Genomic DNA, 17688 nt, shown 5'->3' on the forward strand with positions numbered 1-17688 from the left:
ATTACCTAGAGAAGCAGCTGCTTCCCTTCTGCTGTGCTAGAAATACATTGTATTTATTGGAATTTATAAAATAATCATGCCAGAGATTCATCCATATCTGATGATGTGAATATTTGGTGATATGAAAACAATCCCTTGGATTTTGGAAAAGGCCCGGTATGGGACCAACATCAGCAATGGACAAAGCTTTGCTGTGGCAGAATGAAATGGAAGTGAACATAAATGTCTATATAAATGAAAGTGGCTGAAGTATGTGGGGAGGAAATTCAGTCCATAATAGAGCATCAAGTAAAAATACTGCCTATTTATCTTATAAACTTCATGCTTCCCATAAGTGTGGCTAAAAGAGAGCATGGTATGGGTATTTGCAAAATAATTCTCAGATTTTGACTTGGAAGAAAACACTGAGATGTTAAGAAAGAGTTGAAAACCGAAACATCAAAGGCCAGGTGCTGTTCCCTACTGCCAAATTAGGTGCATGAGGTGACTCTGGTGTCTGGTGACCTAGACTGCCTGCAGGATTCCTGGTTCAGAGAGGACTGTAAAAGCAGAGGAGCACTTTATGAGGGTACAGGTTTCTTTAACATCAGGGATACTGATGAGAAGAGTCTTCACACTTTTAGCTGAAATTCTGAGAAAGCTTTTAAAATGATTAGGAAAAGCAGTGGGTTAGACAGTCAAACAAGAAAAAATAAATCAGTGCTTTTCTTCTCAATTTTTTTTTTTGCTCCTTGCCTTTCTTTCTCATGCAGACCTGTTAATCCACAGAACATTGCTCTCTTACTATCATTGCTTTTGTGAAATTCAGAACATATTTTAAGCATTTCCAAAAGACTGGCATAAACGTGGGAGCTCTGTGCCTTCCCTTATCCTATCAGGTTCAATCCCTAACCCAGTTTGAGGCACTAAAAGACTTGATCTACTTACAGATGGATAAAATTTTTAAGCCATATGCTGGCCTCCCAATATATAAGATACTCAACCCAAACATCATACCTACATGTCTGAGTGACTAGGTAGCTTTTGTTTAAATCCATGTGTTGCATTGCACCCCCACACCCAACTTAATGTTTCATATTAGGAAAAGAGTTTAAGTTACACTCCTGGGAGTGTTAAGGGAGATGAACTAGAAACTTCTATGCTCTTCTTACTGTAATTGGCTCAGTGCCAGGACAAAAGCACCAGTTGGTCTCTTTAGCTGTTCCTCAGAAATGTAGCTGTTTTCTATCAGACAACTTGCCAAAAAACCCCTCCTAAATCGTTTAGTACCTGAAAAAGAGCACAAAGCTTCTTGGGGCTTTCTGCGGTGTCTTAGCAGGTGCAAGGAGCTTCCCTGCAGTCCGCACAGCTTTTGATTTCTGCTTTGTATTGTTTGTTATTTTCTCTTTAATTAAAACCTTTTGCTTTTTCAAAACGCACCCGATCAGCCAAGTCGCTAATTATCATTAAGCCATTTCTGGGAGGTTGACGGTCAACCCTCACAGCTTGATACATCTTTGTGGGGCTCATAACATGCTGGCACCATGCAGAATTGTATCATACATGTTTTTCCTCTAAAGAAGTTACCATGACGTTGTGCTGGTTGGAATTGATGGCTCTACAGCTCAAGACTGTGGAATACCCTCTGTCAGACCTCTATTACTACAGGCATTCCTGATGTATTTTGTTGTTGTGTTATTTGATTTAAATAAGTAACATGTAGTCCTCATAAGAGATGTGGTTTTAAATAATCACATTTAAATATACACATGGATGCTGTCCTGGGTTGCAGTGTAGGATGTACACAAACTATTTATTCTATCACCATCTTCATGAACTGTTGAAACCAGGTGGGCTAGTGTTTTTCCCAAGTCCCCTGCCTCTTCTACTAATGACCTTTGGGGCGTCTTCTGCTAATGGCCCATCAATGCCTGGCCCATGAGTCACAGGTAACTCCCTCCAGGGGTTATCTCTGTTTAATGGGCCATCAAGGACCCACTTCACACTCCTCATCCTATTGTGAGATGCTCTGCCCAGGGGGAGGAGCCAAGCATTCTCACCTGGATATAAGCTGGTGTGTGAGACAGTGCAAGGGCACTTACCCACTGGATTCCCAGAGGACCAGAGCTACCAGACCTTTCTACAGGATCACTGCTTCAGGAAGAGCACTTCACCTGGACTGCTTCCACCATCCTGCTCAGGTTGTATTCTGACTCTGTCAGTGATCCTTTGTGTTATTGCATTTATTTTATTTTATTTTTACCTTTTTACCTTTCTTCTTATTAAATTATATCTCTGACTTGGAGCCTCTCATTCGTTTTGCTTTTCAAACCACAACAGATGCATAATCTGACTTACTAGCAAAAAATGTTAAACAGGATTTACTTATTCATTTAATTAAGCTAAAGCATCAATTCCATTGTGGTTTTTTTATTTTTTTTCTTTACTCAGGCAAATAGCTTCCCCCTACTCCGCCTCCTGCACTGGGCATTTACCTTTTATGCAGAATGGTCCATCGTAGGCAGTTCTGGAGCAGTCGCAGGAGTATCCGTTGTATTTCTCCACACACTTCCCGCCGTTGGCGCAGTACATCCCGTAGCTCGTGCAGTGCCCAGAGCAGCCAGGCTTCACCCCGGGTGTGACCTTGGCTCTCTCCTCCAGGTCCAGCGTCACCCCGTTCATCCTCAGGGAGCGAATGCAGCCCAGGAAGCCTCGCTGGCCTCCTGCAGCACCTGAGAGGGAATGTTGGACTGTGAGACAACATTGAATGGGTTTTATTGCTGTTGCTTCATGTGGAATATCCTGCTAAGCCTGTAGTAATTTAGGACAAGGAATTGCCTTGTACTGATGACAATAAATTAGTGAAACCCAGCCCTTCAATATCATATCATCAGCAAATATAAATAGTAGTTTTTTATCAGTGCTTGCTTTATGATGATTAGACATTTGAGATTCTAGCCCTACACTGTAAGATTCCCTTTCATCCCTAATGTTTTTAGAGATAACAGTGAAAGAAATGGGCTTGGCTGATCTGCTAAGGTGTAGCCTTTCTCTCCTAATGATTAGTAATGGTGGGTGCTAATAATAATAATACCATAATATGCTATGCAGTGTTACATTTTTCAAAGCCACAATGGGCAAAGAAAAAAGGAGTCAAATCCCCTTTCTCAGTTAAAATAGGAAATATTCACGTTAATTTCCAAGAAACATCAGGTGTACTATTTACTTATCAGAGCAAAGACTGAAGGATGGAAGACTGAAAAACTACATTTGACAATCCGGGTTGAGATGTGTGGAATCCTCCCATTTCGAAGTAACTGAAATCTGATCTCACTCTCCTTATCTCCTCCCTTGACCCAAACCCTAAGACTCCTCCCCTGCAATACCTGATAAAACCCCACCAACCTGCCCCTGCCCTCTCTCTGGCTCTCTCTTTTCGCCTTCTCCTCCCTCCATGGCTCTGGGGGGAAGGGGAAATAAAATGGACTCTCCTGCTTAACAAAACAGAGACTTGTTTCATCTGTGTCCCTGCTGGCGCCTGTACCTCCCTGGACATGATGAACACTGTAGCCATGTGATGCTACAGAGATGTTTTTTTATAGCAGTTAATAAGAACTGTCCTTTTTCACCCCTAGTAAACATTCATTTTAAAAATGAGATTTCAGCTAGGAAAGTCTTATTTGAGGCTGGATTAGAAACAACAACAACAACAACAAAACCCAAAACAAAACACCTAAAAAATGCGAGTAAATAACAATGAGTGCTGGCATCTTTTCTGCTCTTCCCTCCACTCTTTGATTACTGCAGTGCTGCAGGTGCCAGAGAGTCCCTGAGGAGATCTGGATGCTCATCCCCACAGAGCACAGAGGCTGATATTTACCTGAGTGGGGAAGAGGACTAAATACAAACCAGAGAGGGCTGCTTCAAACCAAGGAATGGATGATTTGGAGTAGGAGCAGTCAAGGCTTGGTCTCTGCTGAGGGCTCATGCCTGAGGGTGTTCTGGTGTGATTCCATTCGACATAAACTCATATACACTGCGGTGATAAAAAACCTTCTTTCCCCTCTCAGTGACTGTCCTAGCCCCTAGGACACAAAGTCATCACCCCTCAGTCCCTCTTGCTCACCCAAAGAATAGATATTTATTCTACAGAAAATGGAAAAGGAGGCATCAAAACAATTCTTGTTCAGCATTACCCTCTAGGGCCCTGATATTTAGGTATTTATTTTTGGCACTCCAACTCAAATCCATAGTTTAAAGCTGTTCTCTGGTACATGTGCTCCAATTGCCAAGTATATGAAATAGATGTAATTCACAAAGAAAAAAATCTGGTGCAGATTATGACATTAATTTTTTTTTTGTCAATAAATGTGCTATATATTTCAAAACATTGCTGGTGTTAACGGTCAATCCAAAATGAAAAAATAAAGTCATTATCAACAATTCTCATAGAAGTCTGGCTAGGAAAAAAATTCCAGCTCTTCCTCTTTTACAGCAAAAGGATTGGTATTTTTTTAAAGGTTAAGTGTTCCTCTTTTAAACAAACTTCATCTTTCAGCTTATTTTGAAACTGCCATTTACTAGGATCACAGCAGCAAAGGACAACCTGAGCTTGTAAATAACACCTGCACATCTGGTGACACATTATGCACAGTTTACAGTGACACTGGGCTGATTACTAAAGCAATGAAGGCTTTAAACATAATTTTAATTCATTTGAGTTGCTGAATGCTGACTAACATGGAGAAAAAAGATTTTTTTTTCTCTTTTCACTTCCTTCTTCTCTTGTAACAGATACCTAGAGAGGTATGAAAGTGCTTCTTTGCTCAACATTTCATGCAGTTCTGATTCCAGCTAATGACACTTGGCATGTCAACACTTTGCAGCCCTGCGGCTAACAGTTGGAGAAATACAAATGCTGCTGGAATAGCCTGCCCTAAATGTAGTGGAAACCAGTAGCTCCAGAAAGCAGCGGGACTAACTTGGTTCCAGGGAATGCATTTGTGTAGTAACACTGTGTGGTGCTTTCCTACATTGAATGAGTAAATAGCCCATGGGACTAAAGGGAAAAGACTGCAGTGAGAGCTGTGAATGCAAAAATATGGCCAGTGATCAAATCTGAAGAGGCTGGAAGTGCTGCTGAGGCTGGGATGGGCACTGCAGGCACATGCGGTCCTGGCAAGGACTCTGCAGAAGTTTCCACTTCTGTGGTGAAAAAGTGTTTGTGTTTCTGGGAAGAGACTCTCAGCAAAAAAAGACTTTGGCACTGCAGTCTGCTGGAGACACTTTCAGCCAGGAGATGCAGGTGGAGAGAGACAAAAAGAACATGTTTGTAATGCACAATATATTCCTCTTAGTTGGTCTTCGTATTTCTGTAATTATGAGCATGTTGGTCTTTTTTCTTTTTTTCTCTTTTGCTTTCCCCCCCGCTATTTGCTGTCATGCAGATGCTCGAGGAGCACAGCTTCCCACATTCACTAACTGCTGCTGGCAAGACACGAGGCAAAGAATGCTCAGCATTGTGAGAGCAAAGCCCAGCTGCCCCTTCTGCATCTTACCAACATAGAGCTGGCTGTACAATTCCAGCCGCGTGTGTCCTTCTGTGGGAGCTTTCCTGACCTCCAGGGGTAACTGATCCACCTGCAGGCTGGCCTGTTTGACATTCCTCTCGGCGTTGACGCGGTGCCACTGGTCATCGTTGAGTGGGTTGGGAGATCTCACCACGATTTCCACCGGCCCGTTCCCGACGTCGAATGAAAAGGAGACCTCGGTGGCAGCTGGAATAGCAAGCAAAGGGTGTCCACGATTTTTTAGCAGTCTTACATTGTACACACATCCACTTGCATTTCCCAAAGAGTAAGGAGTCATGTCAAATAGAAATGTGCACTAAGTCATCTTTCTATTTTATAAGCATGTTCAGTTCCTTCTAACTTGAGTAGCAGTTCCACTTTTAGAAGAAAGTAGCAGTAGACTCTCAACCAATTACATTAATCTTTGCAGCTTTCAAGTTTTTATACATATATTTCTTTTTTTAAAGGAATAAGCATTTTGATTAAAAAAATGGTGGAGAAGTCAAATTATTTATTTTTTAAAAAAAATTTTGAGGGGCAATTAATTCTTGCAATGAACTAATAATGCTGTGGTTAAGATCCATGTGACATTTTATGGCTGAAAAAGAAATGGATCTTCAGTAAGCCCTACAGTGCTCTGTTTATAGTGTATGATTAAAACCGTGCCTAGGAATTTTACAAATGTCCATTTAACCCTACTAGACATTCCTTCAGGTCATCCTTGGCAAATATACAATTGGTAACTGTTATTGAATGTTGAGTGAGATTAATAATATATAAATTATTTTAATAAAGTAGTATAATTATTACTTTCCTATTGAGATTTAGTTTATATATCTTTGGGCTGCAAATTCTATTTTGGTGGCAAAACATCAGATGAAAGAGTTAAAAGAGAATGGATCATCAATTACAGCATTCACAAATAAGGATATCAGACAGAAATAAAGACAATCAAGAGTTCAATTTAATTTGGTTTTTCTACACACAAAATAAAAAAGCCAGAGCTCCCTTTTAATTCTCTTCAAAGATCTCGGATGCCCATTTAGGCTCAATGTGTTCCAGTACAGCTGTGGTTTCTGGTTAGGTTGAATTGATAATGCATTATTATAAAACTCTTACTCAGCAAGGCTATTAAATTGGGGTAAAAGCAGCACTCCACGCTCATTCATTATCACTAACAATGCTGATAAATAGTGGGAAATATTTTTGTACATGGCTTAACAGATTTTCACAAAGTTATGTCAGATTAACTTGATAGCATTTTTAAGAAAACTGAATGGATAGGAATGAAATTTTTACAGAAAATGTGCTTTCAACCCAAATTTACTACATAACTGATTTTTTTTTTAATTGGCTACTTCTAAAAGAAAAAAATTGAAAAGCTGTTGTTCTTTCTGTTCTCTGCTGAATAAAATAATTTAATTTGTTGAATGAACTGCCTTTTACAAGCCATGGAATTAGTCTGTTTGGCCTTTTGCACTTTACAAGGCACAAAATCTGTGTAAGCCAAAGCTTGCTGGTACAGAAATAAAGATGTTTAGTTTTAATGCTATTATGTTTTGTAACTTCAGTGGTTCTGGCAATAAACCCAGGCAAAGTAGGAATTAGAGTAAAATCTCTCCAGTACTTAAACTGTATGTTGTTTTCAAGTTTATTTTCAAGTGTGTGTGTATAATTCTCCTTTAATTTTGCTTTGAAGAACTGCCTCGGATGTCTTTTCCGTCAGGCTTGAATAGCTTCCCAAAAGCTGTCTGTCAAGAAGACTGTAAAATAAGGACCTCTTAGCAGACTTTTTCTCTTTTTCTGAGACAGCTGATGACATTGTGTACCTTAACTATTATCCATTCAGAATTTTTGAAAAACTCCACAAGAATGCTTCTTTATTTGCAAGATTTTGGTCTTCTGGATGGAAGTATCCCTACGTTTTTAAACAAAAGCTTTTCTTTTAAAAGGGAAAATTATTCTTCTTTTAAAAGGGAAGGTTAAGAAAATTGGCAAATAAAGATATTTCAAGTAGAAGCTCTGTGCCTGTGTAGTCTAACTTTATGCATGGCTGTAAACTAAAATTTGTATCACAGCCTACAAGATATGTAATTAAATTTGTATTATTTGGAGAAAATCGATCCCTTTGAATGAGTACCAATTGTATAAATTTACATTATATTTTTATATTTAATCTTATAGTTAGGGAAATAATAGCATTCCAGCAAAATCTTCTCATCATAGGCCATTTTCAGTTCATGTACCTACTGAGATGCTGAAAGTTAGAGAAGATAATACTGCATCTATGGACTTCCTGATCCTTCCTCAACCAACCTAAAAACATGATTCTCATACCAAAGGCAAGGAAACGCATTTGTTAGACTGATGGACTGAAAAAACCCATGAAATACGTCAATGAAAAGAGCTTCACAGATGGGCAGAGGCTGCAAACAGGTCGTCTCATATGCAAGTTATTTTACTGGTTCTGACTGTTCATTCTGAGTTCCATTTTCAATCAATGGAATAAGTACTTTCCAACCAGGGACATCTCTAGGTAGGATGACAGGTCTTAACAGAAATGGATGAATATCTGACCACAGGCACATTAGTGAGAAAATGAAGAAAAAAGAAATTTCACATCCCCAAAAATGAGACAGGTGACCTGGTGACGACTGGCAGGCAGAAGGCTGAGGTGCTTGACATTCTTTTTGTCTCAGTTTTTACTGGCAGTTGTTATTCCCATATCTTTTGAGACCCCAAACCTCAAGGCTGGGGGGAATGAAGAGTTCAAGGTTGGGTTTGAGCGCACTGTGCTACCCCCACTCCTTTTTCCTCCATGCCAGCTTTACTGCTGAGAAAGGTATTCTTTTGGTCAATGATCAACTGTCCTGGCTGTGTACCTTTCCAATGCCTTTGCCACCCTCAGGCTCCTGACTGGGGTAGAGAGGAAGCTTTGGCACTGTGCAAGCACTGCTCAGCAACAGACAAAACACTGGTGTGGTATCAATGCTATTCTAGGCACAAATCCAAAACACACCACCATATGGGCTGCTGAAGAGAATATCAGCCCCATCTCAGCCAGACAACATCCAATTTGTTCAGAAGTTCAGTGTAACTTCTTATATTAAGTTCCAGAAGACTGGAAATTATTTAGCTTTTTTCCCTAAGTATGTTATACTGTTCAGTCTCTGTCTACACATACGACCCTTGCATGATATAATCTTTTTGACTCAAATACACCTTTGATTGATGTGTCAGTGGTATTATTTTGTCAAACTTTTGAATAGGGTGATTGAAAAAATCTCTTACATACTTGTGCATATGTGGGTATTTATTCACAATGACTGACTCAGCACAATATTTTCTTCATCTTCAAAAAGATGTGGGAAATGAGCTGCAAGAAATTGACCAGAGGTTCGTACCTCTTGTCACTTTTTAGGAAAGGAAGCATAGATAATAATAATAATTTTATTTTCTAGTCTACCAAATACTGTAAAACCAAAGCCAGTTTTTCTAAGAAATGAAAATAATTATCAGACTTTGAACAGATGTCTAAAATTGCCAAATTATTAAGAAAGGAAAAAAAGTTAATGTGGGTTTTAATTTATTCAGTCAGTACAAGGTTTTGTGATGAAAATTTCATAAAATTGAACAAGGGTGAATTTTTTATATACTCCTGCTACATAAATTCACTCAGTACACTGAGGTTTGTGGCTTAGTTTTACCCTTTCTGTGCCTTGCACAATTACGTATAATTAAATCTCAACATGTTTGTTTCATCGATTCAATTTTCTAAGGTCTCAGGATGCTGTCAGCCATCTGTTCAGAACACAGAAGAGCAACTTCGGCAAACAAAATGCCCTTCTCACTCTTTGTTCTGTGTTGTTTTTAGCTCTATTCAGGTCTCACCATTTCCTCATCTTAAATCTTTGAGGCATTTGCCCTTAAAAATCAAGGGATACAACTGAGCCACTGTGCAGAAAGACCTGGATAGGTCTGGAAGAACCTGTGAAGTTCTACAAAGACAAATATAACAAGGTCCACAAAGATGATCAAAGTACTTGGAAGCCTACTGGAGGAAAGCCTGAGAAAACTGTGTTTGTTTATCTTTGAAAAAGAAGGCTTGGAGGAGATCTTATCATCATTGTTCTGGTATTTAAAGGGTGCTACAAAGAAGATAGAGACATCCTTTTTATAGGAAGTCACATGGAAAAGATGAAGGGTAATGGGTAAAAGTTACTCCTGAGGACACACAGGAGGGAAATTTTTCACAATGAGAACAATCAGCTGCTGGGATAATCTCTCCAGGGAAGGGGTAGGTTCCTTTACACTGGACATCACTTTTAAGATTCAGCTGGACAGGGTGCTAGGACATTTTGTCTAGACTGTGCTTTTTAAAGAAAGGTTGGACCACATGATCCTTGAGGCCCCTTCTAGACTGGCATAATATGATTCTGTAATTCTATAATTCTGTGATTCTGTGACTGCATTGTCTGTAGGATTCCATGTTACTTGAGTCCTTCCTTTCAAGGCTTTCTGGTAGACATGCTTTAGTTTAAAGCATGTCACAAGTTCTGAGGCTCAGCTGCAGGGGAAGCAGCACACACTTCTATTTCCTTTGCTATGCAGAAGGTGAGGTTAAATGAGCTGATAGACATTTCTGGCATCCAAGATCTGTGATCAGCTAGATCATCTATTTTCCTTGAACTCCTTGTATTTCAAGTACCTTTTTTAATTCCCTGTTTTCTAGTTTGATCTTTGTGGATGAATTTTAGGCTAGGATCTCTAGTCATGATGAGGCTGCCAGCAGAGAAAGAGATGATGATGGATGAGTGGCTATTCACAAGATGTTAAGCAGTAGGTGGATGTTCTCAAGGCACATAAACTGGGGGGGAAAAAAAGGAAGAAGGATAACAACCTTCCTCTCAACCATCTCTCCAATGTACGCCCATCTCTCTATTTCCTTCTCACCCATAATCCTTTCTTTGAAACATATAGTTTCATGTCCTCCCTTGTACTTTGTTTCTCTTACCTCCCCTGATGTGTTTTTACATCCTTCAAATGGGACTGACTGATGTTTTAGTTGACTTACATCAAAGGGAAGAGGATCTAACTTCCTTAGAATCCCTTTGAAATCTCATTCTTAGAACATAAATGCTGTGTTACATCTAGAATCAGAGTTCACTCACTTGGCTGTAAAATAGTTTACAACAATAAGCTATAAACTTTAAACTGAATCTGCCAGACAGGTATTTATTCTGAGAAAACAACAGCTTGAAAATATTGTGTCTCTGTAAGGACAACATCTGCCAAACTTCTTGGACAGTGTGTTTATAGATGCACCTCTGGCAAAGGGCTCACTCTCTGAACTTGTATACAGAATTCAGTGAAATGATTGAAAATTAAAGAAAACTTAATCAAGAGAGACATATGATAGATATTTCTACAGTCAGCATTCTACGTATCTTTATATAAAATCTACCAAATGGTCAGGATCAGGTCTGATATATGTAGTTATTGGAATCCTTCCCACTGCCTTTAATAGACTCTGGATAGAAAAGAAAGCAATCTAGGATTCAAAAGTAGTCTTGTTCATCTTTCCGACTTGTACTCAGATATTTGAGTTTAAAGATAGTTTCACAAAGTCATCTCTAAATTATCTTCCCTGGTGTCCTCATTTGCACAGGGCTGAGAGAGGCCCTACCAATGCTGACATGGAAACAACATTGGTAGGTTGTTCCTGGCTGTCAGAAATAGGTGGAAAGGGCTACAGATGCTACCCTGAAGTGCCATATTGAAACACAGGACCCGCTTTAAGGAGGCCACTTCTCAAAGGACATGACTTAAAATTAAAGCTACCAGAGCAACATAACAGAGAAAAATTGTTGATCCAAGTTGCTTGACTGAAATACAGGAATTATTGTGTAGCTTGGCTATCTGTTAATAATCAGGTAGTTGTCAAAAAGCATGACTGTATTTACAATAATGGGACTAAGCATCTGGATGGCTTCATCATTTGTCTAATTCCCAAATGAAAAGTCCGTTTGAACTAATGAGCAGAAGCTTCATTCATTTGACCAAATGACAGTGCATATCCATGCCCAAGACTTCAGTGATCCCTAAGCTAAGTGCCAAATGAGCCAGCTCTGGAAGCTGCACAGCTGCATCAGCATGATGCTGTGCCAACAGTAATTAGTTCTAATGAGAGACTGTACTGCACCAAGGATCAATCCCAGCATAGCTGAGTGCTGATTTATGTGAACATGCTATATCTTTCTCAGAAACAGCTCAGGTATCTCTCTAATATAGGGGCTCATTGTACAGACTAGACATGCTCTATATTTGCTGGGGGTTACAAAAAACTAATAATAAAAAAGGAAACTTTACATTCTTTTTAATCTTATACACTCATTTATGTAAGTGCCGAGAAGGAAAAAAATGGTGAGTAAAGCTATTGCTTTGATTTAACATTATACAAGACCCACTTCCCATGTGTAAATCCATCCACAAGATACAGTAAAAGTGAGGTTCAGAGTCTCTCTCAACCTTTAAAACAAGCTGATATCCTGTAAGAAATGAACAATCTGTCCGGATCTGAGGGTCATCAGTGTGAGTGAATTGGGGACATCAAGATTGGATGCAGCCTGGGCTGAAAGGATCATCCACAGGTGGACTCTGCAGTCCTGAGATATATGAATCAGGTAAGAAGGAAAGTTAGGCAAACTTTGAGAAAGCAAACTTCGAGAAAGCAAACTTCCAGCCCTACAAAGAGATATTTAATATGATTCCCAGGGAGATTGCCCTCAGGGACAGGGAAGCAAAGCAGAGCTGGCAGATCTTTAAGGAAGTCTTCCATAAAGCACAAGAACCAGCAATCCCCAGGAACAACAAATTAGGTAGGGAAGAGATGGGCATGGCTGAGTAGGGAACTGCTGGTCAAATTAAAGGGAAAGAAGCAAATGCACAGGCAGTGGAAACAAGGACAGGAAACCTGGGAAGAGTACAGAGATGAAATACAGCTGTGTAGGGAGGGGTGAGGAAGACCAAGGTGAAACTGAACCTGAACCTGGCAAGGCATGCAAGGATTAACAGGAAGGGCTTCCACAGGTATGTTAACCAGAAAAGGAAGGCCAAAGAAGGTGCACCTACCCTCGATAAACAGTGGTGGAACACTGGTAACAATGAAGACTGAGGTACTCAACACCTCTTTCATCTCAATGTGTCAGCCTCTCTACCCACACTTCCTGAGTGGATGGACAGCAGGATGGGAACTGGGGGAGCAAAACACTTCTTGCTGTAAGTAGAGATCAGGTTCATGACCATCTGAGGAACCTGAATGTACATAAGTCTACGGGATCCAAAGAAATGTTCTCCCAGAGTCCTTAGAGGATTGGCTGATGGTTAGTCAGGTACAATTTTCTCTTGGTGAGGCCGTGTTGGCTGTGTCTAATCACCTTCCTGTCATGCACATGCCTTGACATAACTTCCAGGAGATCTGTTCTGTGATCTTACCAGGCAGAAAGTTAAGGCTGACCAGTAGTTGCCAGGGTTCTCTTTACCTTTTTCCAGTCACTGGAGACTTTGCCTGAGTATCATGATATTTAAAATATCACAGAGCATAGCTTGGCAACTACAGCAGCAAATTCTCTCAGGGCCATGGGATGCACCTTGTCAGTCCCACAGCTCTATGTTTGTTCATGTACCGCGGGTGATCTTGAAGCCGAGTTGCAATGAGAGAAACCTTTTCCTCCCAGCCCCTGCCCTGATGTTCAGGGACTTGAGATGTGTGGGGAGAGACATCACCATATGTATTGGTAAAATATTACTTCCCTGTGAAAAAGGAGTGGCTGCTATTGGCATTAACATTTTGATGATATAACTGTAAAGTTAATTTTAAATATTAGTGATTTCAGACATTCTGTAACAGAGTTACTGATTTCTCTCAGTGAAATTCTTGCTGCCTGGAGCAAATGCTTTTAAACATATTTTATCATCAGTCATAGGAAGTCTAGAAACACATATAGAAAGGAGAATGGAAATTAACTTATAAATGAAAGCTAAAGGAATAAATATATGTATAGCTGAATGATTTTAACCATTAAAATTTTGGAAGAAATGATAGCACAATATTTAGAGAAGATACAAATAGTAATCCAAGGGTGGGTTTTTTTCCCCCAAAGAATAAACTAATTTGAACAGAATGTATTCAATTCCTGTCCAATTTCATTAGAAATATGTAACTCTTCAGAATGTCTGAAGCTTCTTATGACCTTTTCAGTTTGTTTTTGTTGTGAAATTTTCAAAATATCCTTCACACACACACACAAAAAAGCAACCCAAACAAACAAACAAACAAACAAACCCCAAAAAACAATAAAACCCCCCAAAACCCCAACTCATATCAGAATGACAAATAAAGGAAAAAGGCTTTGTGGAATCCAGGAAAGAGTACCCTCTAAAGTGTTTATCCTCATATTTTTGATCCTCATTTTATCCACTGTTTGGTCTGAAGGCACTTGATTCAGCCTCTGCTGTGTGCAAGTATTGACATCTGGCAGCTGTAAACTTGCAGTGACATTTCTTTGAGAATGGACAAGGAATCAGATCTACTGGGAGATGTTGACCTGATTCAGCAAGAGCTGCTGATTTCTTATGTGTATGACTATGTTGGACTGCACACAAATAAATTGTTTTGCTCTATATTTAAAAGGAGTGAACTTTAATGCATTATTGTTCTTCTTCTTTCACAATACTTTAATATCTTCTTTCTACTAAGATTTACAGTAAGTTCAACAACTGGACAGGTAATAAGTCTAAATTCTAATTTCAGTTTACAGGAACAAGGTATCTTTGGAATAATGGGAATCAAATATTTTTTAAATAATTTCATTTTATGATTGTTCAAACATATTTTCATATATTTGTCTGACTGAATAACTAGCTTTTTTTTTTTTTTTTCCTTTCATTGCCTATGTTGGAATAGATTCTCTCTACTGTAATAACCTTTGCTATTGTATCCATGCTGAGCCTTATTATCCTCACCTGTGGTTTTAATCTTAAATATATAATATCTACCAGTTGGCTCAGAAATGCTGGACTACACTGCACACAGGCTACCTGAAACTGGCAAAAAGCTCTCCAGGTGCAAAGTAGTAAAATAAAAAAAAAGAAAAATCCTGGCTTCTCTCACCTTGCAGACAGCAGTCCCCTTTCTACTGGTAGAGAAGCACTTACACACACAACTTGCAGTATTTTGGAAAGGCATAGCTATAATGGAGCTCAAAATCAAGGGAAATCAGAAGTCAGTACAACACCTTTTTCATCATGAATAAACATCCGTGTAGGGACAAAGATAAGGAGGGATTTGATTTTGATAATAACTAAGTTATTTTATCTCACTTTAAAATAATCTTGACTGCCAATGAACCACTCAAACGTAAATACCCGTCTTCCTACTCAGTACATTAGATTACTTTGGGGGACAAAAAAATTGAATTAATTGAAACACCAAGTTTTCTCATAGAAGATCATGCAAAGGCCAAATATGCCTGAAGAAGATAATTATTTATTATCATTATTTATTAATTACTTCAATAAGTTATGCTAAATGCACTGCAGCTGTCTTGTAGATAAGCACTTGGAAACAACTTCCACACTTTTATGGTTGTATTTTTAGTTGAAAACAGCAGTTTTCAACCACGGGCAGTAAGAAAAAAAATATAGTATTATCAGTCCTGCATAAACAAGGAACCAAAGAAAAGAGATGTGAAAGGACTTGTTTAAAGTCAAATATTAGACAGTTAGAGCAGGACTTGAAAAAAAACCCACTTGCTTTAATTCTAAGGCAATAGAGTTTCAGATAGATGTTACCTCCCATCCAGCCAACTCTCTTCCAATAACTACTTAGCTGCCTGGAAAGAAGGAAGGAACAGGAACGGTGACTCATTGAAGGTCTGTTGATTCATCTTATGAGAGTTACTAATGCTTAAAAAAAATACAGCAGCAATATCTCCTGGTCTCTTTTGTGACAGATGATTCACACAAAGGGAACTGTAGTCAGTGCACTGAGTGGAAAAGGGGAGGAGATGTGTGTTCTCCTGTCTGTAGTGGCTTATAATATACTTCATTATATCCTTTTAACTGCAGCACTTTACCATGAAACTGAATTGCTCCCATACAACAGAAGGCAGCACAACAAGGGGGAAGCAGAGACATCAGAACAGAGCTCTCCCATGCAGCATATAAGGGGTTTTGTGTAACTGATAGCTATTTTTTTTTTTTTTTTTGGATGAAAGGCAAAATAAAAGCAGGTGGTAATGTTCATGAAATCAGATTGTGTCTGAGCATGGTAAAGCATTAGAGAGGCTTTTGGAGAGGAGAGAGTGGCTTATTTTACTATGAAGAATTGTTATGAATTTGGCACAGTTCTGAAGCTGCTGAGCAATGTGTTTAAGTGCTTACAGACACAAGGATATCAACACCCCTCTTGACTATGTCACATTTGACTGTAATAAAAATCAGTCAAAACTGTAAATTGTGCATCATACTGAAAGTGGTAAGAGCCTGGCACAGGTTAGAAAACTAGACATCCAGATTGTCACTCTTCTGCTTTTATGAAAGCACATTCCCTGTGCCCTTTTCTTTCTCTTCCGTGGTGCTTTCCTTATTCTGTAATTTGTTTATTAGCTGTAGGTTCTACTGTGGACTGTGGCTAAGACTTGAAAGAGCGTTTGGGTGCCTGGATGGCAGCTACTGAAAAACTTTTGCATCAGAGCAGGGTCTCATGATGATATGAATTTATTGATTTTTTCTGCCTGGCTGTGTAAGGTTTTGTCATTTGTAGTGCCTCTTTTATAAGCAATTTGTCATGGCTATTTATTTCTCTGTGGCTGTCCAGGGTCACCATCAGGCTAAGGACTCTGTTGCACTATGCACTTTACTACCACAATAAAAAAAGGCCATCCAAAAATATGACTCAATTTTGTTTTTAGTATAGTAACTCTGTATATGAAAAGGGTGTTCGTGAGGGGGTGGGGTAGATGGACCCAGCTAACTGTGTCCCAGCTAATCCAAATTTTATCAAATGTTTGAGTCAAAATTTTTCTGCTCTGGAAAATATACTTTTAATAATTTATAGTTGCCAAAACCCAGTGTCGATTTCCCAAGATGGAAGAAGATGTCTTTGGTATTTTTTGCTTTTTATCCTGCAGCAGGAAGAAGTACATACTAAAAATCCAAACCAGAAGTATCATAGAGTGCTACAGAAGTGAGAAACAGAACTGAACTGTTGGAGGTAAAAATAAGTTCTGAGACTTCATGGTAATTAGAGGTAGAAAACTTGATGCAGTACAGGAGTGAGGGAGCTGCCTGGTTTAGCCTCCTTTTGTGAACTATCTTTCTTGAGTATGCATGAGTCTTGGGAAATGTAAAGCCAACAGGAGACTTGTTCCTGTTTCCTGCTGTAGCAGTGCAAAACATAAAAGGGTGAATGAGAAGATTTATGTATTTATAAACCATTTGTTTCTATAATTTCATACTAGCAGAGAGCTGTCTGCAGTGCATGATTTGAGACGAAAAGCTCTATTTTAAAAACAAAGTCAAGACATTTAGATCAAGAGGGTATAAAAAGTCTAAATTATGCAAGATAGTGTTATGGCAGCCTTCTGATAGTAACTGCCTTCATGCTTTTAAAAAATAGATTACCATTTTATTAACTTTTAAACAAAATTTTACAAGAAGTTTTTCTTTCCTTTTAAAATGTAAGAAATTATATGTGTACAAAGTTTCTAAACGAAAAGTTGTGAGCAGAAATATTCATTTTCCTTAGAACAACTGTAGCAAAACAAGATAGAAAGGCAGAGCCCTAACTGAACATGATTTAAAAATTAATTAATTTCCGTCATGATTTAAACTGATTTTTTTTTAAATTGCCATTTAAACTGTAATGAAATGCTGGAAAGTGCTAGGAAAATCTGTGGCCAAAACTCTGTATGAACATTTAGCATCTACATACAAACACCTAGGGACAAAATAATTATATTTACTTGAATCAGTCTGTTGACATAATTTGAATTATCATCTGCATAAATATTTTAAGCACCATGGATACAACTGTATTTTTTATTACAAACACCTCCACTTTCATTATATCCAATCT

General features: G+C 38.8%; 1 protein-coding gene across 1 annotated transcript in view; it reads right to left on the reverse strand.

The window, feature by feature from the left end:
* CNTNAP2 (contactin associated protein 2) overlaps nucleotides 1-17688 on the reverse strand; it is a gene marked incomplete at its 5' end in the record, with an annotated part of 1047398 nt that overhangs the window by 83654 nt on the left and 946056 nt on the right. Inside the window, 2 exons of the mRNA XM_083867656.1 lie at nucleotides 2475-2711; nucleotides 5538-5756. Of these exons, the coding sequence (XP_083723782.1) occupies nucleotides 2475-2711; nucleotides 5538-5756 (456 nt within the window). The remainder of the gene's footprint in view (nucleotides 1-2474; nucleotides 2712-5537; nucleotides 5757-17688) is intronic.

This window comes from Zosterops lateralis (genome assembly GCF_965231275.1).
Source record: "Zosterops lateralis genome assembly, chromosome: 1".
NCBI classification, from domain to species: Eukaryota; Metazoa; Chordata; class Aves; order Passeriformes; family Zosteropidae; genus Zosterops; species Zosterops lateralis.